Below are 23,167 nucleotides of genomic sequence, written 5' to 3'. Positions count from 1 at the left end.
TGAGAACCTGGATGGAAGACCCGCAAAGCTTGTTTGTTCCACACTCATCTGTATTTTTAGATCCAGGACCATTGGAGCTAAGCCGGAGAGGAACTTGACATCTCTCCAGACAAATGACTTCACCGAATTTACTTTCTCAAGATCCGAAAAACGCAAACTTTTGAGTTGTAGAGCTACCTATGGTGTGAGTTGAAGGGAATCCTTAGCAACTCAAAGGTGCCGCCGAGATATAGAATCCCAGGCATCAGCTAAGTTTGATACTACCTAGTAGTAGCAGCCATAAAAGGAGTCTGCTTCAAGATAAACCATTCCACCCCGTATTGCAATCCCAATTTTGTAGTACGATCCGTCCGAGAGTCAAAGTGAAAAAATGAAAAATGAATAGCAACTTCGTGCGTTGAAAAGAAACCAGATCATGTAGCGTGATAGAGAAGAAAGTAAGAAAGAAATAGCAAATTCCTCAGCCTATAAGCCGCCAAACTCCATTCCTTCCTGATCACCATTTTCTCCCGCCGCTCTTTTCTCTCCCGAATAGTAAAGGCATAGGCCACCGGCGGCCTGTCAGTCGACAAGTTCGCTTCCCTGTTTGTAAATTAGCCTCGTATCAAATTGTGTCTGCGTGCCATGCACATACCTTTTTTTCCTGTTTTTCTTTTCTTGTTTCGTTGCTGCCGCTTCGTTTGTCATGTTTGACATCTGATGACCACTTTCACTCCATGCTGATGATGAAGCGGTGGCCTCTGCAGCACAGATAGCTCGATCCATTTGAAATGCTACCCATTGCTTTTCTCCCAAGCAAACCCCAACGTCGCCGTGCGGTTTAGTTTCTCCTACGCGGGCTGCTTCTGCATCCGTCTCTCAAAATGCTCCGGTGCTCAGCGCGGTGTCGTTGTTGCCTGGCTACTCTCCATCTTCCTCATTGTTGTCATCCTCAGACTCACTGCTGGTATAGGCAGTTTTGCCCCATTCTTCTATAAACTGACGAACCTTGGGGGCACCTCTATTCTTCACGAGGCGAGTTTCCAAGGCTTGGAACTTGCTTTGTAGAATGGGAGGTAGATGAGACGTCCCCTTGCGGCCCTTGCTCCACTGGGCAAACTTGGACAGTGCCAGAAAAGTATATATCGAGTCGGCCAATTCACCGTCAAGAGATAGAGCGTGGCAATACCGAGCATCTTCAGGAGGGAAATGCAGTTGTTGCTCCTTTTGAGTAGAAGAACCCATAAGCTTGAATAGAAGGGCTGAGAATGCATGCGAGTTTATCATTTGTGGCTCATCTTTCCAGGTTCTCTTGACAGAATCAAATTTCTTCCAGTCAAGATCCTCCGTCGAGCAGGCTGCCTCTAGTTGCTGGAACAGGACTCGGGTTGACATCTGAGACTCGGGAGTTTTCTTTAGTTGCTTCTTCAAGGAAGCCCAAACAGGATGAGATGCTTTCGGGATTTCTCCTAAAAGGAGATTAACCCCGCCGTAGTATATCTTCGGAAGTAAATGCCCTCCCCTCTCTCGTGGTTTGTCTTTCGTTCGGCTATCCACAAGACGCGGGTGAGCGTCGGTTTGGGCGGTTGCATCTGAATCTGATTGAACGGCGCATGGTTTCTCATGAGGAATATCCTCCCGCGATACGTCTTCCATCTTGAGATCGCTCATTGTGAGGAACTGAAAGTGAGCTGTAGCGGAAGGAATAGAAGAAGAAAATCTTGACTAAAAAGTGGTGCTTGGCGGGCGTGGTAGTATCAAAGATCGAAGATGATAGGATGTGTAAGAGGAAGAGGGATAGGAGAGAAGCTGCGAGCAGCTGCATGGAATATATAGGCGTGCTCAAGCTCCTTGCAGCCTCAGGCTATCAGGATCATGAGAGTGTGCATCAAACGCAAAGCAGGTGCACGAGCACACGAAGGCACCTCTCTCCTGACCGCCAGGTGGCAGCGTAAATAGGTATCATACTGAGATCACTCTCTTCCTACTCCAACGTAGACTTGCACCCCTCTTCTCAGTTACACTTTCACGATACCATTGTCGCTCTGGAGAATATTTAAGGCACCTTTATGTATCTTAGACCATATCCTCCCTCGTCGTAGAGTTAGCAATGCAAGCTGCAGTTTGTAGGAACTGACTCTGTTGGTTCATCTTTGGAGCGCTTTTCCTTCATCCCTATGACTCAACACAATTCCTCCATTGGCCGTTCTTTTTCATTCAAGTACCTATCCATTAATTGTATTTAGTCTCTTGTCTCATTCTGAGATGTATTCCTTAGTTGATTTGACATGTCTTCAAATTTACGGTCACCCAAAAAGACCTTACATCGAGAAGAATGGAGCCTGACTTCTTCTGCACTACGTAGTGCTGCCACAAACTACTATACCTAAGTCGAAGAGCAGAGTGTATCTCGCCAGAAATGAAAAGAGAACTAAATTCATCCATCTTCCAAATTCATTTTTAATGCATCAAAGTAAAATTTCCGCTTCTGGCCAGTTGGTAAATAAGTCTCGTTGATTTGCAGGGTAGGTTGCTAAATCCCCAGACATCCACTCCCCTCCACTAACAAAACTTGGAGAAGTGGACGATGTGTTCAATTAATAGGTACACATGCGATTTTCTCACATGTTTTACAATTTAGGACTCAAAAAGTAACACCATCCAATATCAGAATGCCACTTATTCAACAAGCGTATAGTGTATACATAATCCATGACTCCATTGTAGACAAACTTCTCATCCAGCGTCCCACAATAGCCCGAGATTATCTCTAGCACTGTTCTATCAAACGACTGCATTCCATGGAAGAATAATCACTCAGCTGTTTGTACACATGCCTATGGTGCTAAGCCATTAGCTGCTTCTGCAGAGTAAAATATTTCAGGAATAGTTCTAATCTCACCACATCATGCACACCGCTTCCCGCATGCCTCTCCGATGAAGCCGGCTTACTGAAAGAAACACGGCCTCTCTTTTTCAGCACCTACGCCCTTATCTTCCTTGGTAGCAAGCAAGTCTTTCAAGAAGTGGTTGTCTTATCTCCAACTTCAACTCTGTACTCGGTTATATCAAGTGCTCGGTGAAGGGAACGGAGGCAAAGGTACCACAAAGCATAGCTCGGGCGTGTGGCGGTGGAGCAACTCTGCCTGCGGCAAGGCTGTGTGGGCTTACTCACAAACAAATGTCAATCACTGGTCAAGGCAATCATCGTTAGGTGAAACAGTTGCTTCCATTAACAATAGTCAAAGCCGTTTTTTTATTCGTGGCATTCCCAGCCATCGCACCCAACTGCCTAACTGGTCAAGGCATCATGTCAAATCATCCCGCTCCATCCAAGGCCAGGTCAATAGCCGTGGCCCAAGGCGCCTAAATACCATGCATGTTCGTCTATGCTGCATAACCACTCGTCTGTAGATCCCATAACACTACATCATGCAACATGATCCCATAACGAACATAACCGAGAGTTTCCACCTCTCCGCCGCAAAAAAAGCCAAAAAATCAAATCGCAAATTCCCGTGTTGAAAGATGAGCTGCCCGATGGAGTAAAACCAAAAGTGTAAAGATAGATAGAGATAGGGATGAAAGGAGAGGTCTTCTTCTTCAAGTCATACATTCGTGGAAGAAAGTCATATCAAGCTCGTTAGACATTCCGCAATACCGTCGTGTTGTATGGCGGCGGTCAACCAATGAAGAGAATAGAAACGCTAAGGTGAAGTAGATGGCGAGCTCAGAAGTCGTCCTCAAAGATTTATGCAGAGAATCTTATCACAACGCCGTCGCTGAATGACCGTAAAAAGATTCATGTAAAAAGAAAGTCGTGAAGGAAATGATGGTGACGAGCGCGTCTACTAGAGCCTGTCCCATACCATGACAAGGAAAAATCGAAAAACAAACAATTAGAAACCCTCTATTAGTTAGCCCGAATAACAAGCTTCGACAAGAACTTGTTTGAAAGCGAATCAAAATCATAGCGGTCAAACTTGGCTTCTCTCCGAGTTCGCAAGTAAGCCTCTGAAAGGTTTCGTTAGCATACCGTACCACTCACGTAACCATGTTTGAAGGAGCACAGGAGTGCAAACTTACCATGCTTGATGACATGTTGTCGCACCTCGGTCATGGCATCACAGACGGCGACATTGTTGTGAAGCAGGTGGCCGTGCTCACGAGTATCCCAGTCGGTGAAGGCCGGGAGCTTCTGAGAGATGGCGTGGAAGAGGCCCACAATAACACCGACAGGGGTGGTTTCCATGTCGTTGCAGAACTTGTTCACCGCCACAGGGTCAGGGACGCGGTAGTGGCAGTCAAACTGCATCTCTTCCCACACAGCCAGGAGGATGGAAGCCAGGAGGAAGATGGTGGGCCAGTTCTTCATCTTCTCGCCGCTGTAGACACCGGAGTAGAGAGCAGAGAGCTCCTCCAGGATGTCTTTCTGAAGCTCGCGCCACATGTCAGCCAGAGCACACTTAATCTGGAAGTTGATCATGACAGGCGCAACGGTGCGGCCGTAGTACTTGGAGTCCTCGTCGTCGATCTGGCCGTCAAGCGGCATCTCGGATCCCTGGCTCTCAACCATGGTGATGTGCATAGTCAAGTTGTAAGCAAGGACCAACTTAAGGGCCTTTCGGATGACAGGCATCTTCTCCTTGACGTAGTAACGGTGAGCGGTCTTGAGGATCTCGGTGATGAAGGGAGTACCCTCAAAGTGGTCGTCAATGAAGTCCTCAAAGGGGCCCTCAATGTGCTTGTCGAGATACTCAGAGAGAGCATCAATGCGGATGCCCTCAGCGCCGACGTCGAGCTTCTCAGTGCGAGTCTCAAAGTCAATCGTGTCGTTGGTGGTGACATACGATTCGACCCACTCGACAGAGAAGCAACTGTCATCGGCAACGTAGACCTCACGAACCATGACAGGCAGGGCAAAGCCATAACCGTGGGTGATCCACATGAGTGTCTCCTTTTGGGCAAAGCCCTTGACGTTGTAGACAGATACTCCACGGTCCATGTGCCTCTCATAGTCGGCCTTCCAGTCCTTCATAAAGTAACCAATGTCCTTGATGTCAATTCGGGTGCAGGGGACTTGCCAGAGACGAGCGTGGGATGGCTGGCATCCAGCGCAAGGTTCTCCCTTATCGCAAGTCTTCTTAAGGAATTTGCATCGCAGGCAAGCACGTAGCTTTCTTATCTCGCTGGCTTGCTTTCGCTGCTCTGGCAAAAGAGGACCCTTTCTGCGGCCAACCTTCTTCTCGACAGATCCATCCTTCTTTCCGTTGGAAATGCGCCTGACCACAGTCTTGGGGGTCTTGGCAATTGGGCTCTTGCGAATGCCCGTGCCAGCGCTCCTCCTTGAGGTGGTGCTAGACGAAGAGGGAGACACTGAGCCCGCTCCACTGCCGGGGCTGTGGCGGGTGGAGGACTCGCCCTTGATGGAGACTGGGGCAGCTACCGTGGTAGGGCTATGGTTGTGGCTATGGCTATGGCTATGGCTATGACCATGGCCGTTGTCATGGCTGTGGTGGTGGCCATCTGCAGAATAGCAATTCCGGTGTCCGTTGTGGTTGTCCGCCTGGCCATCAGAGTCTGGTGAGAAAGGCGAATAAGGGAAGGGGGGGATTTCCTCGAAGCTACCGACCTCGACCGAGTTGCCACCATCTGAAGAATCAGAGTTGGTTCGCAGATGAAGTGTCTGCGAGGGGTTGAAGATGGCGGCGCTTGGGGTAGGCTGAAATAGCTCATGGCCAGGATGTCCCCAGTCTACCATTGCCCACCCATCACCGGATGATGAGGATGGCAGTGAGAGGACCTCAAGATACGTTCCAGTGGGTGAATTGCTGCCAACAGTTGGCAGACCATCGAGCTGCAGAGTGTTTTGAAAGTCTTGCCAATTTCCCATTCCTGCGCCTCCCCAGTGCATTGCGTGTGCGGTGTCATCCAAGGCAGGCATCGAGCTGAAGGGTGACTCAAGCAGATGGGTCTGCAAGGCAGCCTGCGTCGTCGCCGGTAGATATTCGAGAGGGTGGTGGTATCCGGGAAAGGCATTGAAGTTCAATAGCGTAGATTCCTGGATGTAATGTGACAAGTCGTGAGCGGGCAAAGTCTGGTGCTGCGCAGCGGAAGCCGCCTGTTGCTGATGGTGGTGAAGAGCCCAGTCGGTTAGAGGGTTCGTGTGTTGCTGGTAGGGCGAGTGCTGCAGCGGCGAGTGCTGGCTGTGAGGGCTGGACATGTGTGAGAGAGGCGAGTTTGGGTGGAATTCCTCGGGGGAGCTGCCTCGAGCTCCCGGAGGAGAGTTGTGGGCGTTGGCGTTCATGTCGATGGGAAGATTCCAAGAACCAGTGACGAGGTTAGATGCAGGTCCTGGACTCGAGTGAGCTGTGGTTGTGGTTGAGTAGCTATACGCAGCAGCCCGGTCCCGCTGGTGCTGTTCAAAGGTCAGATCGAGTAAGGCATCGCCCCCGCCGTTGACATTGTAGTCGAGGGTCATTCTGGGAGAGAAGAGGAGAGGAACAGTCAAGCGTTCCGCTTGGATGCGAGCAAAGGGCGTATTGTATGAAGTTGAGCCGATGACACCGCTCTTTCGTGATGTTGGCAGTGGCACGCTCGGTGCGTTGAGGGATGATCGGGATTACGGCGGGGAGAGATGGGAAAAAGGAAGAGAAGGGAAGCGTCCGGGGTGCGAAGAGAAACGAAACGGTTTGCTGCAGGCCAGTTGGATAAGGCGCTACGGGACGCTCTTTTTCTTTTCTTGGGTGCCTAGACGAACAGCCGCTGGCAGGTTCCGGCGCCCAGACAAGACAGACAGTCAGTTAGTCAGTGCAAGCAAGCAAAGCAGTGCTACCGTGGTGGTGCTACTGTGCTGTGCGGTGGTCTGTACAGTTCAGACAGTCTGGCAAGGTGGTGGTGGATGGATGGATGGGATTGAGGAGATGGATGGACTTGGAGTGGGTGGTCGGCGGGTTGGCATGATTTGGAGGCATCGCGAGCGGGGGCTTGAAGAGGCGGTGAGCTTTTACGCCCAGCCCCGGGCCGGGACGAGCAGCCAATGGGCGCCGCCAAGGCACATCTGCAGCTGCACAGGTGTGGGGCAGCCGGCCGGCGATCCAGCGAGGGCCACAGCGAGGGCCCCAGGGAGCCACAGAGGGTCACAGCGGGCCACAGAAGGGCCACAGAGGGGGACAGAGCGCTACAGGGCCACGGCGCAGACCCCAGGGCCCAATCGGAGCCAAACAATGCACTGTGTCGCCGCCAGGACAGTATGACTTGGCCACGTCCAAGCGACAATGGCGCCATTTGCTGCTCGCTTCGCCCGCACCGCGCACAGTGTCGGAGCGCGCTGCCCGCACGTATCGGAGCAGGAGGGGCATCGGGGCGAGACACCGCAGGAGAGAAAGGATCCGAGGGGTCCTTGCTACATACATGCACTCGACCAGGACAAGGAGGCTATCAATCATGCTGGTCATGATACTAACACTGCTACACTACGATACTAGCAGCCGTTTACAGCTCTCGCTCGTCTGTGCTTCGTGCCACCGCGCGACAAGGCCCAGCCATGGCTTGACTCTTCCCTCTGCTAGCCTAACTTAATCTAGCGGAGATCCCGTCATTTACTGTCCACGGCCTCGATGGAACGCCAGACGAAGCATCGCAGCGAAAACCATCGCCAGAAGAAGCGACTGCAGTAGCATCGTTTTTTGGCTGCGCAGAAACGGAGCGAAGTCCGGCATCATGACTCTCCAGCACTGGCTATTTGCACTGTCCCGATGCCGTCATTTGGCGCACACCAAGGAACGGCGTTTCATTCCGGAGTCCTTCGTCTCTGCCCTCTGCCAGATCTGGGCTGCCACGTCTTTGGCACGTTTCCAAATACGAACAAACGCCTCACACTGCACATGCGCTCCGTACGATACGTACATACGAGTGCTACTTCAGACAGCACATCGTATATATTGCCCCCGTGGTCCAACTAGTACTACACGATTCGAGCGAGCCACATCAAGCTCCGGCGTCCCCCCCACTAGACTCCCTGGTCAAGGTTCCATTGCAGCAAGGGTTCATCGGAAAAGTAAGAAGAAAAAAGTGTAAAAATTATCAAATGTGAGAAAAAATGTGAGAGCGAGGCCTGAGTGGATACAGAGCGGCGCTGTTTGCCTTCGCAGCAGATTCGTTTCGGCTTCTGGACAGGGTGATTCCCCAGCTTGACGAGCGTCTAGCTCATGATACTGACCTAGAATCCAATAGCATCCCGCTATGGGTCAACCAAAACACAAGAAATCAAGAACGAGCGCCTCCCTCGATTCAGGCGGCGGCTTGCGACCCTGGTTGGCCGCCCCATCCGTCCCCAGAGTCCCGGGAGCCCCCTCGTACACATGCCATGCTATAACTCGCTGGCCGTCGCCGCCGCTGATGCATTGCCCGTCGAGCTGCGCATAGGAGTGATGCGCTGTCATTTTGTGGCGTGCACACCAAAGCAGCTAAGGCTCCAGCTAAACCCTTATCACCGATCATCCATGGATGGCCAGACTCGATAGATCTGCTCTGCTTCTGCTACGTGTAATGCGGGCGGCACGAATCGAGTGCGTGCGTTGAGTGCCACCATCGTTCGGACGGAAAGCATTGATCCTTTTTCCTTTTTGCCACGGTCCTCGCCATAGCCGCCAGCCAGTCGGGCAGCGTGATGCAACAATGGCCGAACCCAACCTTTGCAAAATCTTGTGTACTCATACAGTACAGTACATACATGCATGCATGGAAAGTAGGGTGCCGAGACACTCTGCCCTGTAATACCGACTAACACACATTTGCTCGATACATGGACGGCGGACATCTGAGCCAAGCCAATCCCCCAGCCTCGCCTCCCTTGCCTAATGCCGTTTAAGCTACACAATGCCTGGGCTGGAAGAACACTGAATCCGAGACATACATATTCCTCTACAGTGAGGCTTGCAGGAATGATGTGCGCCCAAGCAGAATCCAGCTAGATCGGTATTCACCTACACTTTTGCGATCGATCATCATTAAGATATGCATGCGGGTGTCCCATGTGCCTTAGAGTGCTTGATCTCTTTTGCTGCATCGGGTTAACTCTGGCTGTGGGCATTGGACGGACCATTGCACAAAAGTAGAGACTCGGGACTTATTTAAAAAGGCAAGGGAGGATTGGCGTATTGGCCTTCGGATAGATACCGTCCTCCCCGTCAGTCTGTTGGCCCGCTTGACGATGCAGGAAGCAGGCCTATTCGACCGAGTATCTGCCCAGCAAATGGTGAGCTGCCAGTAGTACGAGACCGGTAGAAAGCTGCTGACCTGGCCCTCGGTGACGGCCGAATCAGATGCTTGATCCTTTCAGTCAGTCTTCATCATCATGAGACCGCAGTTAGACTTGGAGTACTCTATATTTACATCAGACATTCAAGGGCTCTCTCCATTCCGTACCCCAGCCACTCGACTTACATTAGCTAAGCGACGTAACAACACTACCGACGGCTAGTCTCAACGCCAACATCTGAGCCTCACCTCGCCATCTGGGTCCGCTAGCCGATGAAAATTTATACTCCGTAACGCCGTTGCCGATAGAGCTCCATACGAGTACATGAACAACACGCTGAGTCGCGGTACGCGCTGCTCTGCTAGTGCTAGCAATTGTCATGCATTTGCATGGCTCCAAACGGGCAGCTTCTTGTTGCGTGGACGGCCACTCGCCTGATTTTTTCTCAATTCCTCGACTGCCGCAACCGCTCCGCTGCCCAACCGCCATGGCATGGCCCCCTGCTACAGCATTGCCCCATAGCCTACCCTGCTTTTCTCTCTCTCTTCTAGCTGCAGCGCGTGTTCAAACGTGCTCTGTTTGGGCAGACTGTACCGCACGATCTCGTACTATTTTCGCTGCGATACTCTGCTAGCAGGCACCCCTGGAAGACCCATCGCCAGCCACCGGAGTCAGGAAGGTCAGAGCGCTACGCCAAACCTCGCCGTGGGCAAAGAGCATTGGGATGACCCGCCGAGATACTTTGAGCTGGACGCAGTGCTAAACGGCTGGCCAACAAAGACTCAAAGAGTGCGGAAATGCCTTCCTCGGCGAACGTGTTCCGGCCCAACCCCGCCTCAGGCTGTTGATGTGTGTTACATCCTGCCCTCGGTTGTCTGAGACACAAGATCACATTACCCACTTTGGAAGATCTGGGAGGACCAAGGCAAAAGAGAAGCCCGCCAAGAGCCGAGGAGGGCCCTTGCACAGCCGACGACGGTATTCCGTACTTGGCGGCGCGTGATACCTACCATGCTCCCACGGTCATGATATACTGCTTGCTACTCGTACCAAATGCTTGATTGAAGGGTCTGCCCATATTGATATTCCACGATGTTGATCAACAGACCTTGTTCCGTCCTGTTTGCGGCGGAAATCTCCGATGCGAAAGTTTACTGGCAGAGTTATTTGTGCATGACTACGTTCCCAGAACCCTCTACGACTCACCCAGTTTTTAACAGGGCTCTTAATCCATGACATTCTATGAGTTATTCTAGACTACAACTACAGGTCCGAGTATGGTCATCAGTTCAGGGGAGCTCTGGAATATCTCAGCCCTGGCCATTAGACTTTGAATCCTGCATAATATCAGGGTCTTGTCAGCACGAACAAGATCGGAGGATATTGTCTCCTGAGAATCATGATTTCTGACACCAGCAACCCTTGAGGATTAATCGGCCGAGAAGCTGTTTTGCCCCGCCGAATCATGACTCGAGACCCGGCTGTCAACTGCCATCTGCCATCCATCCATCCAAGCGAAGTGTCATCGTGCGACTCGGCGAACGGGACATGGCTGATGCCTCATCGTACAAAGCAGCAGAGTAATCCGGATGTGTCCGGGCCTCAGTGGAGATGGAGAGACAGTCAGCTCGTAGATGGAAGATGCAGACTGTTGTTCTAGAAGTATTGCTAGTAGCAGACCATGGCCTGCTGAGACTAGGATCTTCCACTCTATAATAGGCTGTAGGACTACGATTGCCGATGAGTAGTAGCACCGAATGACAGGCATCGCCGCTCTTACTTCCCAGTTGACTGGTTAGTCAATGACCAGGCCTTGGTATCAATTTCTAGACGGTGGTATCAACAGGGGACGTGCTGTCCAAACATGAAACAGGCATCAGTGATTGGCTTTACATCAATGTGTATGAAACAGACGAAGATACTGTAACAGGCAGCAAGGTAAGAGAATAGGCAACTCATTAACAGCCACGGCCCCTGAAAATGTTGCTTCCTCCGGAGAAACTGAAGGGTTTCGGAGGTAATGATGAGGCTGTAGGAAGAGATGTACTGAAAGAGGCGCCATCTGAATAGGTCTCTTCAGATCTAGGGTTACAGCCATGTCCCGAATGGCTCAAGCAATCTCGTTTGAATGCCATTCAAGTGATCGCCACTAACGATTAAACTCTAAAGGCTAAAGCCACAACATGGTTCAACAATATGTTTCAGTTTCGTTTATAATTGACGAATCCTTGAGCCCGTTAGCCAGAGCCCTCAGCGGCGTAATGATGGCGCAACTGGAGAATGTATTTGCAGACCTACGTTGCCCGGTTCCAACCAATTCGGGCAGATCAACAACATCATCTCCAATGTCTAGCCGCTTGTATTCAGCCTCGGCAGAGCTAGGACGTTGGGTTGAGGATTGGAGCCCATCTAACAACGCTTGCACCAGAAAGTGGGTGTCGCGGAGAGGAGGGGGCGCTAAATTGCTATCCGGGATATTGCCGGCAACAATAGTTTGGCTACGACTTCCTCTTCCCATTGTTCTGTTACGGCCTGACCATTTAGTTGATACTGAGGTTACCGTTCCCGGGCTGTTTGTCAATAGCTCCCAAGCACAAGCAAGGTGGGAGGATGAGCGGGGTTGACATCTGCTGTCCTGCTAAAAAGATGACAAGGCCCTGAGTCCACATGATGAAATCTCGAGCAACTTTACGAAACCGTCCTCGAGTAATCTTTAGGCATCATCTGAGAAACAACATGGCCGCAGCCGTGGAACAACAGCCAGGCCCAGCGGCGCATGGCGTATACCAAGACACGTCTGATTCACCCGTGCCCAGTCTTTTCGCGCAACCTCCTGTGATTCGCGATGCGCTGGAGACGGACTCATCTCACATCCAGGATGAAACCGTCGAGGAGGTTCTGCCCTTCCTGACTGGCAAGGAACACCGCTACCTCAACTCCCATGGCATCCCTCGCCTGGACAAGGAACGGCATGCAAGGTTCCTAACAAAGCAGCTAGGAGTGCTGCCGAGCGCGTACGTGGGAGCGGATCCAAGCCGGCCGTGGATATTCTACTGGTGCCTGAATGCCCTGTCTCTCCTTGGTGAGGATGTTGAGCCTTATCGCGCCAAGCTGGTCGAGACAGTGCGTCCGATACAAAACGAAACAGGTGGATTCGGAGGGGGTTTTGGCCAGGCCTCACACCTCGCCACCACGTATGCAGTTGTTCTTGCGTTGGCACTGGTTGGTGGGGACGAAGCGTTCGAGGTGGTTGACAGGAGAAGCATGTGGAAGTGGTTGTGCCAACTAAAGCAGCCGGACGGTGGGTTCCAGATGGCTGTCGGGGGCGAGGAGGATGTCCGGTATGTCTTTGATCGGCACGCCCACGCTGTGATACCGGGCTGTTAACTGACGTCTCGCTCAGGGGGGCCTACTGTGCGGCTGTTGTGGTTTCGTTGCTCAACTTGCCCTTGAACCTGTCGCCCGAATCTCCTGCGTATGCCGCTGGCCATACTGATCTCTTTAGTGGGCTGGGTGAATGGGTACGGCTGTGTAAGTTGTCTCTCTCCGTACATGTCTTTTCCCGACCATCCCGTCTTGATTGCCCCTCTGTCTAACAAGAATGGAAATCCAGGCCAGACGTACGAGGGAGGCGTGTCAGCAAAGCACGGGATCGAGGCGCATGGCGCATACGCCTTTTGTGCTCTAGGATGTCTCTCAATTATTGATTCCCCACACCGAAGCGTTAGACGGTAAGTGTCTCAATCTAGGGTGCTGTCTATTGACGCAGTGCCATGAGAGTTCTGCATTCTGACCCGTTCCCCGGCGCGGTAGGTACATGGATGTGCCACGTCTTATCTCTTGGCTCTCATCTCGCCAGTATGCTCCAGAAGGTGGCTTTTCAGGCCGCACGAACAAGCTTGTCGACGGCTGTTATAGCCACTGGGTTGGCGGATGTTGGCCCCTGATCGAGGCCAGTCTGAGCGGGCCTGAGGGGCCGACAGCTGGCCCTGCAGGTCGCCCGCTCGAAGCCACCGATGCAGACGACAGCTTGTTCAGCCGAAATGGTTTGATTCGATACATCCTTTGCTGCTGTCAAGACATGTCTAAGAGGGGTGGACTGAGGGACAAACCTAGCAAGTGGGTGCTCCCTTCCTCAGGGCGAGACTTTGCAGAGCAATCACACTGATGCCTTATTTTTTTTTTCCTCACAGGTACTCGGACGCGTACCACTCATGCTACGTTCTATCTGGCCTCAGCTCCGCACAAACCAAGTGGCGTTTGGTTGCCTCTCGTGCCGATGAAACCCTTCTTGGAGACGATCGCTGGGAGGCGTCACCTCACACGAATGGAGTCCAAATCTTTGACGAAGAAGACCGGATTGCGACCACCCATCCCGTCTATGCAATTCCTCAACACAGAGTCGACGAGATTCGAAATTACTTCTTGTCGAAGGAGAGCTTCTAATTGTACTGGGGTTAAAAGTGGTTATTCGATATTACATGGCAGACACTGCTTACCCGGTCTAGCGGAGCAACCAAAGAGCACTAACCCAATACTTGTCCAGTCATTTGTTCTCTACCAAGCCGTTGAGAAAGCATGCACTCGCGCACGATAAGGGTTAACCACATGCTATAATCACGTGTCCCTCAGGGGGTTAGATACAGTCCTTGATCTTGAGTCGTTGAAACGAGGACGTGTTGAGATGGCAGACGAGTGGGTCGAGCGATGGCCGCCAATAGCACTATGCTACGACGCACTACCAGCAGCAGAAGCAGCAGTACTATCCGATCCTTCGAGGGACAGGACGGTGAACAGGGTTTCTCGTGGCCGATCCGACCGCCTAGCCGTGGATTGATGAAATCCGCCACCGCTTGATTAATTCTCCTTGTCTTCTTATTCTCCTTGGTTGACGGCTCACCAGCTGGCGGCACTGCAAGGAAACCAACATGTACTTGAATCAATTATGAGCATAGCAACATATTTTTTATTCCGGACTATGATTCCAGCGGCTCGCTTCGAATGGAAGGACCCACGATCTTCCACACACGTGAAAAGTGATTCAAGGTGGCATCTTAATGCTGTACAAGTAGCTCGGGCTTATTCCTTCGCGAAGCAGGCCGTCTGGGGTGGCTATCCCGAAGCAGCACGAAGTACGGTGCAAGGCTCCTCGTTTGGACGGCCGTGCATTGCATGTACGGAGTCCTCCGTGCTAGTGCTCGTTCCCCACACTCATTTACCCGTCAAGGGTATGGTCTGCCAAGTCTTCAAGCTTCTGTTTGTAGCAAGTTGTCTTTTTTGCCCTCCGGCTGTCTGTGTGACTCTCCCAGATGCCCCGATCATGCCTAAGGCGGAGTGTAACATGTACAAGACGGCTTACAAAATTGAATATGTACTACTTGTAAGTTGGAGCTATAGGTGATACTATTCCTTTATTCGATGCCTACAAGAGGATGATGCCAACACGCAGCTGCCCGCCCGCCGACAGATTCCGGAGCACTAGTTGAAGAAGCATGTCTCGGATGAAGACTCATGGGAGGGGGGCTGCCTTGCGCCACACCGCATTCGCAGTTCTGCACATCATCGCCGGACCAAGGGTGGGTTACTCTGTATCGAGGGCTGATATTCTTGGACAGATTCATGTCGGCATGGATGCGAGGACGTACCGCATCCCGCCCGATGCGTCCGCAGACAGCCGTTGCGTGGGTTGGAACAACACCTATTTCTTCACATCACCTAGGAGTCATACAACTCTTGTTGGATATATCCTCTGGGCGATCCTTTCTGTTCTGCTGGGTTGAAGCCATACCTCCTAGTCCAGCAGGGAGAGGCCGATTACGAATGATAGATACATGGCATGAATCCATTAGTTGCCGCGGAGTTACCCCGACCCTCCAAAAGACTCAATATTCCAGCAAGCGTCGCCCTTGATCATCAACCGATTGCGCCGTACATATGCACTCTTTTAATGTAAGAAGAGGCAACAAAATGTCTTTCTTCTTCTTTTTCTGTCAAAATGGCACAGGTCTCACGCACACGCCCCCTCCGCTTATAGGGCCGCATATCATGCGGCCGCCTTACATGGCCAGCCTGCTTTTATTCCGTACACTTGCACAAGTCAATTCTCTGAGAATTGCACAGGCGTTTGGATTTTTCCTCTGCATACGGCGGCGAGTCACAGAATGAGATGAGGGGAATCAAGTTTATCACTTCCCCTCTGAGGAGGAGGTATGAGCGAAGCAGCAGCTCTTCGGACAAGACTGTGGCAAACACCTGGAAGCCATATCAGAGGACTAACAGCTGGCTCTCTCTCTCACACATCTCTTCTCCCACCCCCAACATTAATATCAAGCCGCCTGTTCGAGGTCTTTCCTCTGCCGATGCATTGGAGCCGCCCGCTCAGGAGGTACCTGTCGGCTTACATCCCATCGTTCACCCGCCACCAAGGGACCGGGATTGAGGGAGGTGGAAGTGGGCATTTGCATGATGTGGATCGCCGTGTTTTTTTTTTTTCTTTGCCACAGAGTTTTCTCTTGTTTTCTATCCTTCTTTTTTCCCGGCTTTTGGCCTGGGCTCTGCAGGGACCTCCTCCCTTGATTATCCGGTCTGATGGGCTCATGCTGCTGCATAGGGGTTACACGAAGCAAGGAGGAAGCCTTCCTTTGCAGACAAGGACGCTTCTGGCCTAGGGCCTGTATAAAACGCTGCGTCTTACCAAGTACGTGTATGACTCAATTCATGTCCGCTGTCATACGCTGAGGAAGCACAAAAGCCATCGGAGATGTCAAAGCAGTGCTGCCAAAAGGCCTTGCCATTGCCTGGATATACAGTACTAATGTAGTGAGGCTGCTGCAAGTGGCATGAGTCCATATTAATGGCTCACCCGTTAGTAATGCCCTAGCACTGCTAGGTACTGCTAGGTATTTCTGCGACCCGCAGGAACATGTACCAGGTACCTTGCTGTCTGAGTTCCGATAGGTCAGCTTCAGCGATTGCTCCCAAAGGGCAGGAGCTATCCCTGCTTGACCGCTGGCATGGGCCTTTTTGACGTAGCAAAGCAGGGAGTACTTTGTACATGGGCATAGACATGGTACCTTACCATCTTCGTAGACTGGAATGTAAAAATCCAACGTACCTTACACGCTTGCCCTCACCATGCCGTGGCCTGGGTCAAGTCAACTTCACCACTCCGTACATACGAAGGCGTGGAGAAGATGCATGCTTGTGCTTGTACTCGTACGGAATACCGCTGCATCCCATTTAGCCATGTTGAGGCAAAGGCAAAGGCAAGGGCAGGCCATCGAGAGGCGGCGCTGCCTGTCTGACGATACGACGGCCGAGGTGACGGCGATACCGCCTCACGGATGCATTGGTTGCAGTCTCGTCTGCTCCAATGCCCTTCTCCCTCGGTAGGGACGACAGCACGCGTCTACACGGCATTGGCCATAATCATCCAACCTCTGCCGAGTGGTCAACGCCCATCTGCCTCGTGCCCATCCCATCGCGGCCGCACCAGGTCGCTGGGACCAACGGCCGGATCCGAATCGCCAGCGATTGGCCTCCAGGGCACCCCGTAAAAAAAAAAAAAAGAAACAAGACATTTTCCCACCAGAGACCCGGCCACTCAGTGCCATCAAGCGGCGCTACGGAGCAAAGGGACTTTGCTTTTTGACTTCACCTGGCAAGCTAGCTAGCGGAACCCTTAGGCGAACGATGAGAGGTGTTTCGGTGCCAAGAGCTGTCCAATTGTCGAATCACAAGCTCTGGCCGGCGATCCGCCCACCAGCTACGCTTGTGCTAGGCAAGGCGTCAAACCCCTTTGCTCTTTGCCATGCTTTTTTTAGCATCCTCCATCACACATATCACAATGGATAGCAAATGGTATTTTCCGAGTTTCGCAGCAGACGCAACGGATCTTTACCCCAGACCAAAGTGTCATCCAGCGTGGGTGGCGTCTCCTCCTCGTGTGGTTCCTGGGCGACGACTGAGGACGGATGGGGCTTTTTTTCAATCAGCAATTGACAAGCAAGTCAAGAAGAAACCGCTGCCGAAAGTGGCCCCCCTGGTCTCGGTACTACAAGAGGAAGCACTGCTCCTACTCCTGCTGCTTCGTACATACTCGTACATACAATCGGTGCTACCTCTACCGGGCACGCAGCGGGCTTCCTGTCATCCATCCTCGCCCACAATTCCCAATGGTATACTACTTACAAGAGCTCTGCGTCAGCGCTCGGGCCTCCGCGCATGTGAGGATGACTGAGGGTGTCGCTGTCCCAGTACTATTGCACAGAAGCCGGGACACAAGTGTGCAAGCCACCGAGCACGAGTACTTGTACATGGCACCTTGGGGCAGCTTCGACGAACCGTTCGCTGCGTGTGTTTGCTTAATATCAACCGGCGGCACTGCCAGCTCATCGTTGCATGCGGCCTTTTAAACCCCCCCTCCTCACAAAGAGACTTAAAGAGGGTCAAAGGGTCCGAGGGCGTCTGCCTCATACTTGGCTGCCTTGCGCCCCCCTCTTCGCAGATCTGTCCAATCAATCGGGCCATCTTCACCGTAATTGTCACTTATTGTTCTATGTCAAGTCTGGAACCCTGTGTGCAACGACGACGACACACCGTGCGCGCGCTTGGGAGGTCGAGGCAGGCATGGGAGAATCCGTACGAGAACTCACATACATGATACAGATACAATGGATGTGAGCAATATTATGTTACAGCTCGAGAGCCGCTGGATGGTTCTCTCGAACCGGGATCACCTTGCGTCCAACCTTTGGCCCACTATTCGCCAGTCCAGCTACTGCGACGCTAAAGAGATTAGACCTTGCGATGCAATGGCCTGGGAGTATGGAGCACGGAGTATGTTTATCACTAAAACTTTGTGCGCTCTTGGTCTGCTCACTTTCATGCAAGTGGTTGCAGTTTCGCGCCTCTTCACCGACGTCTGAAAACACCGACGAGGACCTCCCCTTTCTACCTCGGCCTGCAATCCGAGCAGCTTTAGGAAATAGCCTCCGCTAAGCGTCTCTTCATGGCGCCAGGACCACTGGCACTCTGCCAGATTTGCCCAAGTGCAGCTGGGGGGAGGTTGTTAGCATGTCGTCTCGGTGCCAATCACCCGGTATGTACCAAAGGGATATAGCCTCTTTCTTTGCTGGCACGGTACAGATGAAGCACAGCAAGGCCGGCGTTACGTATGTGTGACGGCTCATCCAAAGATTTGTGAACGCACACGCTTCCTCCTACCGACGATCGAAGCCACCACCGACTAACCTGGAGTGAACCAATCCAACCAAACAGCTGCGCGAGCTGACCACCAATGCCTCTAGGGATGTGAGCACGACTGAAAGATGTGTCCATGCCCGCCAAGCAGCATGTGTGTGTTCCAATCGTGCACATATTCTATTCGTGCAAATCCAATGGGTGCAATTGGAGCATTCATCCTGCTTTTTCAACTGGGGCTGTAACAAGCTCGTGCTGTAGACCAATTTCATGTTACCAGTCACGGTGTATGCTCTGCACCCAAGGTCACCGACAATACACAGATATCTGCACAAGGCGCCATCTGTGGGATCCTGCTGTGCATTAGCGGCCGCCAAAGCATAGATCTCGGAAGGATATTCTTGGGTGATGGTGGTTACCAGGCGATACGTTTTCTCCCAGCTATATGGCGTCGTGTGGCTGGGCTGGCTCTCTCCTAAGCGATGTTTTACAGTACTTGTCGTTCCTTATCACCAACATTTACGGAGTAGATGTGGTGGTATGTTGTTCTCTGTGGTCGAGTTGAGGATCGTCAAAGCTGCCATTGGCCCCTCTCTCCCCTTCTCAAAATTTCTTTTGCCACCACCCCCGTTGGTCAATTCAGGACGAACGAGGGGGAGCCCTTGCCCATCCAGTATTGCCGTTGATGATTTTCTTGCTGTCGATTGATTAATCGTTCGTGCGACCTCAATTGAACATGGCCGAAGCGCCAAACATGGGTCCCCGCCGCAGAGACAGGGGATTGGGCGCCTAGAGAAGCGACCCTTCCGGCGGCCAGAACGGCCGACATTACCTGTAGGAAGATGATTGCAGCGGCATGAACAAATGAGGACAGCTCGAGAAGCTAGGAAACCATGCTGAGAGAGACGAAAGGGCCCGGGTTGACTCGAGTAGGTGAACGACCCTTGACGAAAAGAAGCCAGGCCCCTAGCCTGACCATACCTTACTACTTCGCTCTCTAGTTACCTCCATCCTCTGTCCATGCTACGACTCGTCCGCATCGCTGGGGCGAAACTTATTCGAGATGGGGAGACGACCATATACAGGTATGGTTAGGCAGTGCGTCTCTCTGGCACCCAAAGTGTACTGTACACTTGTCGTCTTGTACACTTTGTGGTGGAGCGGCCTAGTCCCCAGCGGTTTGCAAAATTAACTGGCAATGAGAGCTGCCAACACATCAACGATGGGGTCACACTCTTCCAAGAGCCGCATCGTTGCTCGCATCAACCTCCATTCGCGCGTTTCGCTCTCTCTCCAGACACCCCTCGGCCCCGCGCTAGGGACGACGTTTGCAATAAAGCCCACATGTCTCGCCAAAGGACCGGCTCATCCTGCTCTTGCGACAAGGCCCGTGGAATGCGTGGTAACGGAGCATCAGGACAGCGGCATACCACGTACATGCATACTCACATACTACCACTACGAGTACATGCATCCAGACAGGCAGACACATACATATGCATGCCCAGAATACTGCTTGCTACACATCCCATCGAAGCCATTCATTGCACATCTCTCTCCTCCCCCTTGACTGTTCTCCTTGTGGCCCCCATGCCAGCTTCCGACTAGGACGACCTACATACTCGTACATACACACATACACACATCCAGGCGCAGATTCTCACATCCCGCGTACGGGGTACACGCGCGCGCATACATCCCTCGCCGCTTGATCTTGTCTACCGCCGCTGCTGCTACCGGAGCGGTGCGCCTGGCCTCCGTCTCGGCCGTCCTCGTGCTCCACCTTGGATTTGGCCAGCTTCTGTTCTTGAACTTGTTTCGTTTCCGCCTTCTCCTCCGCCGAAGCCCGCGCTTCTTGTTTCGATTTCTTCTTAATCCCTTCGTCTCCCTCTCAGTTCCCGCCGGGGCTTCGATTGTAGCTTCTCTCCAACCATCCCTGGATCCCGCCTCGGTTACACCTTGAACTTTGGTTTAACTTTTTTTGACTTTGCTCTCTCAAAGGTTACCACGCAGCCATACTCCAATTCCTCTCAACTCAAACTCGCACACACGCATATCTGCGGCAGCGGCTTCTGGACTCTGTTCCACTTTTATTTTTTTGCCCACACCAGGACAATTTCATTGCCTGAACCCAATTCCTCTCTTCCTTTCTTCTCCGCTACCTATTGAATATCTACCGCAATCATGGGTGGCTTCTACATGCAGTACCTGGAGAGTAAGTTGATCAATTGAACCTCTCGTGTGCTTTGTTTACTTCAACCCAATGGCTACCGACATCCCCGAAATCTCGTGTGGGGGTGGCGTATGAGATTTGGGGGGAGGGGGGGAAATAAATCGAGCCTTGCGCGCGGCCACCACGGCGACCTTGGCAGCTCAGAGGGCTGATTGAGAGAGGGAGCGAGCAATTCTCAATTGCTTTCTGCCGCCCAATCGAACTCTTACCGCCGTTTACAATCCCGTGAATTGGTTTGACGCAGGCACATGATTACACCCTTCCGCGGCTTGTCCCCCCTCTTCTTGCTCAATCGTACCGCTGGTTCATGCAGGGATCCTTCAGGCTGCAAGAAGCCGGTCGAATGAGGTTCCTACAGCAGCATGTTTCTGGCGAGTTGCCGTGATCTGTGTCTTCTGCCGCATCTTACATTGCCTTGGCAGCTAATGGCTGTGATTTTTTTTTCTGTCTCTCTTTCTTGTCGGCTTTTTTCAAAACTTTTGAGGAGGCGGAAAGACTAACCGATGGGTGTAATTGATAGGCCTTTGCCGGCGCCGAGGATGGACAGACCCCTCGTACGAGTGTTACCGTGACCCCAATGGCTTTACTTGCCTTGTCCTAGTCAACGGACGCGAGTACCAGACCGACCTGGCATACGAGTCCGACCTGTTGGCTCAAGAAAACGCTGCCATGCGTGCGTTCATGGTTTGCCGCAACTTTTCCGTCAACGGCGGCATGCTTGCTCGCAACGGTATTGTCCAGGGACTTCCAGCCAATGCTGATACCCGACGCAAGAGCCGCCCTACATCGTCCAGGGACAGCAATGAACGTCACGGCCGCCGCTCCGGCACTCACTCGAGCAGCAGTTCCACTGCTTCATTTGAATAAGCCAGACGCTGATCCCTGGAACGGATTCGGAGTTTTTTTTTAAGGTGGTGATTTACCCGCATTGTTTTCCATATTTCCCCCTTGGTTTTTGGCTTGGACCTTCACAGGCAGCCAATGGCGCACATATACATGTGGTTGAAAGGCTTCACGGCAGTCCCTTTGAGGATATAACCACCATCGCGCCAACCTTGCTTTATCCATTTCATGGCGGCTATTATTTTTCCTTTTCACAAACAAAAAAGAAGGGTTGAACAAGCGAGGAGTCCAAAAAAAGAAGAAGAAAAAGGTACGGAAAAAAGCGCGTACAAAAAGACTTGGCGATAAAGTGGCATTCTTGTGGATGCAAATGTTGCAACGACTTTTATGACGACACGAAACGACCTTTAGACACGTCTCATATTTCTTTCGGCGGCCGGCATGCCCGGTTTGGTCCTTTTGTTATCAACCTAGATGTTGACTTTGTTTTTTTCCCTCGGCAATGTGTTTAGACTTTAGACGCATTGCATTCATGACATTGATGCTCACCTCCTCAACACCTTGCCGCTCGTCTCAATTGATGAGCCAATCTTCTGGATCTGTTGGCCTGATGATGTTTGGCAAGGAACAAAAAGTACATTTCTTCATTACTATCTCTCGGAAGCGGGTTTTTACAGGCTAAACAGCTTGGCTTGGGTGGTTCTTGATACTGTTTGATGACATACCTGTCCATCCTTTACTTACAGGGCATTGAAAGCCCGCGATCACTCACCACAGAGGCCAAGTGTTTTTTCATCTTGCCTCGAGTTTATGAATGTTTCTTGCGATAAGACAAAGTACCTCGTTTTGCACAGGGGCAGTCGTGCCTTTCGCAAGGACGGCTCCTTGACTTTCCTTTTAGGCGTCTCGCAGCAAGCGAAGCGGGCAATGCCTTTTTGTTTTTCTATTATATCTCTTCATTTTTATGATTTCCGCTGTAATTGCCCCATTTTTGAGGCAATTTGGGGTCTTTTCTCACGAGCGAATGTTGGCAGGACGGAATGTTCTCCCTTTATGACGTCAAGACGCAAAAACGAAGAGAAGGACGAGATGAATTGATTGGATGATACGAAGCAATGACGGATCCGAATGCAGGTTTGGAATATAAAAAAAATTTAAGAAGAGAAAAAAAAAGAGTTTACGGTTACGATGATATGAAGATGATGACTATTATGTTTCATTTTTTTAAGATTTTTGTCTTGGATGGTGGTGTGTCGCAACGCAAGATGTGATGTAGATTTGGAGAATCGTGAATATATGTGAATATTGACAATATTTCATTGGCCCATTTATGGTTGTTACTAAGGCGATGCATAATTCCTCTAATGATGGAAGATGTTAGTTGTTGCAGAAGGCGTTATTGGAGATGTTCTCTTTGTAGTGAGAACCAAGATTCATGGCTGCTACTAAGGCGATACACAATTCATCTAATAGAAGTGGCAGAAGGCATTATTGGAGATTGTCTCTTTGTGGTGAAACCAAGATGACTTGGTGAGAGATTTATGGTGTATCATGGCATGCATGTCTATGCCAAGACAAACCCGGCAGTCTCCAAATGACGATCATCATATAAGGTGATTAGCTTTAAAATCCGGCTCAATCTTAAATTA

General features: G+C 51.6%; 4 protein-coding genes across 4 annotated transcripts; 2 read left to right on the top strand and 2 right to left on the bottom strand.

Annotated features, from left to right (window-relative positions):
- Positions 1-900: 900 nt before the first annotated feature.
- T069G_02537 (uncharacterized protein) lies at positions 901-1,650 on the bottom strand (the record flags this gene model as incomplete). The annotated part of the gene is made up of 1 exon (XM_056169747.1): positions 901-1,650. The coding sequence occupies one exon, from the start codon at positions 1,648-1,650 to the stop codon at positions 901-903; it is 750 nt and encodes a 249-aa protein (XP_056030639.1).
- Positions 1,651-3,892: 2,242 nt separating this feature from the next.
- On the bottom strand, positions 3,893-6,460 carry T069G_02536 (uncharacterized protein; the record flags this gene model as incomplete). The annotated part of the gene is made up of 2 exons (XM_056169746.1): positions 3,893-3,993; positions 4,066-6,460. 2 exons carry the CDS (start codon positions 6,458-6,460, stop codon positions 3,893-3,895), a joined length of 2,496 nt encoding a protein of 831 aa, XP_056030638.1.
- Positions 6,461-11,977: 5,517 nt separating this feature from the next.
- Positions 11,978-13,687, top strand: T069G_02535 (prenyltransferase and squalene oxidase repeat domain-containing protein; the record flags this gene model as incomplete). Its single annotated transcript, XM_056169745.1, has 6 exons — positions 11,978-12,582; positions 12,645-12,772; positions 12,855-12,972; positions 13,055-13,197; positions 13,252-13,360; positions 13,435-13,687. 6 exons carry the CDS (start codon positions 11,978-11,980, stop codon positions 13,685-13,687), a joined length of 1,356 nt encoding a protein of 451 aa, XP_056030637.1.
- A 6,939-nt stretch (positions 13,688-20,626) lies between these two features.
- Positions 20,627-21,542, top strand: T069G_02534 (uncharacterized protein; the record flags this gene model as incomplete). The annotated part of the gene is made up of 2 exons (XM_056169744.1): positions 20,627-20,657; positions 21,196-21,542. 2 exons carry the CDS (start codon positions 20,627-20,629, stop codon positions 21,540-21,542), a joined length of 378 nt encoding a protein of 125 aa, XP_056030636.1.
- Between the last annotated feature and the right edge of the window lie 1,625 nt (positions 21,543-23,167).

Source organism: Trichoderma breve, chromosome 2, assembly GCF_028502605.1.
Source record: "Trichoderma breve strain T069 chromosome 2, whole genome shotgun sequence".
NCBI lineage: Eukaryota > Fungi > Ascomycota > Sordariomycetes > Hypocreales > Hypocreaceae > Trichoderma > Trichoderma breve.
Note: the sequence above shows the minus strand (reverse complement) of the source record. Positions and strands in the feature narration are given on the sequence as shown.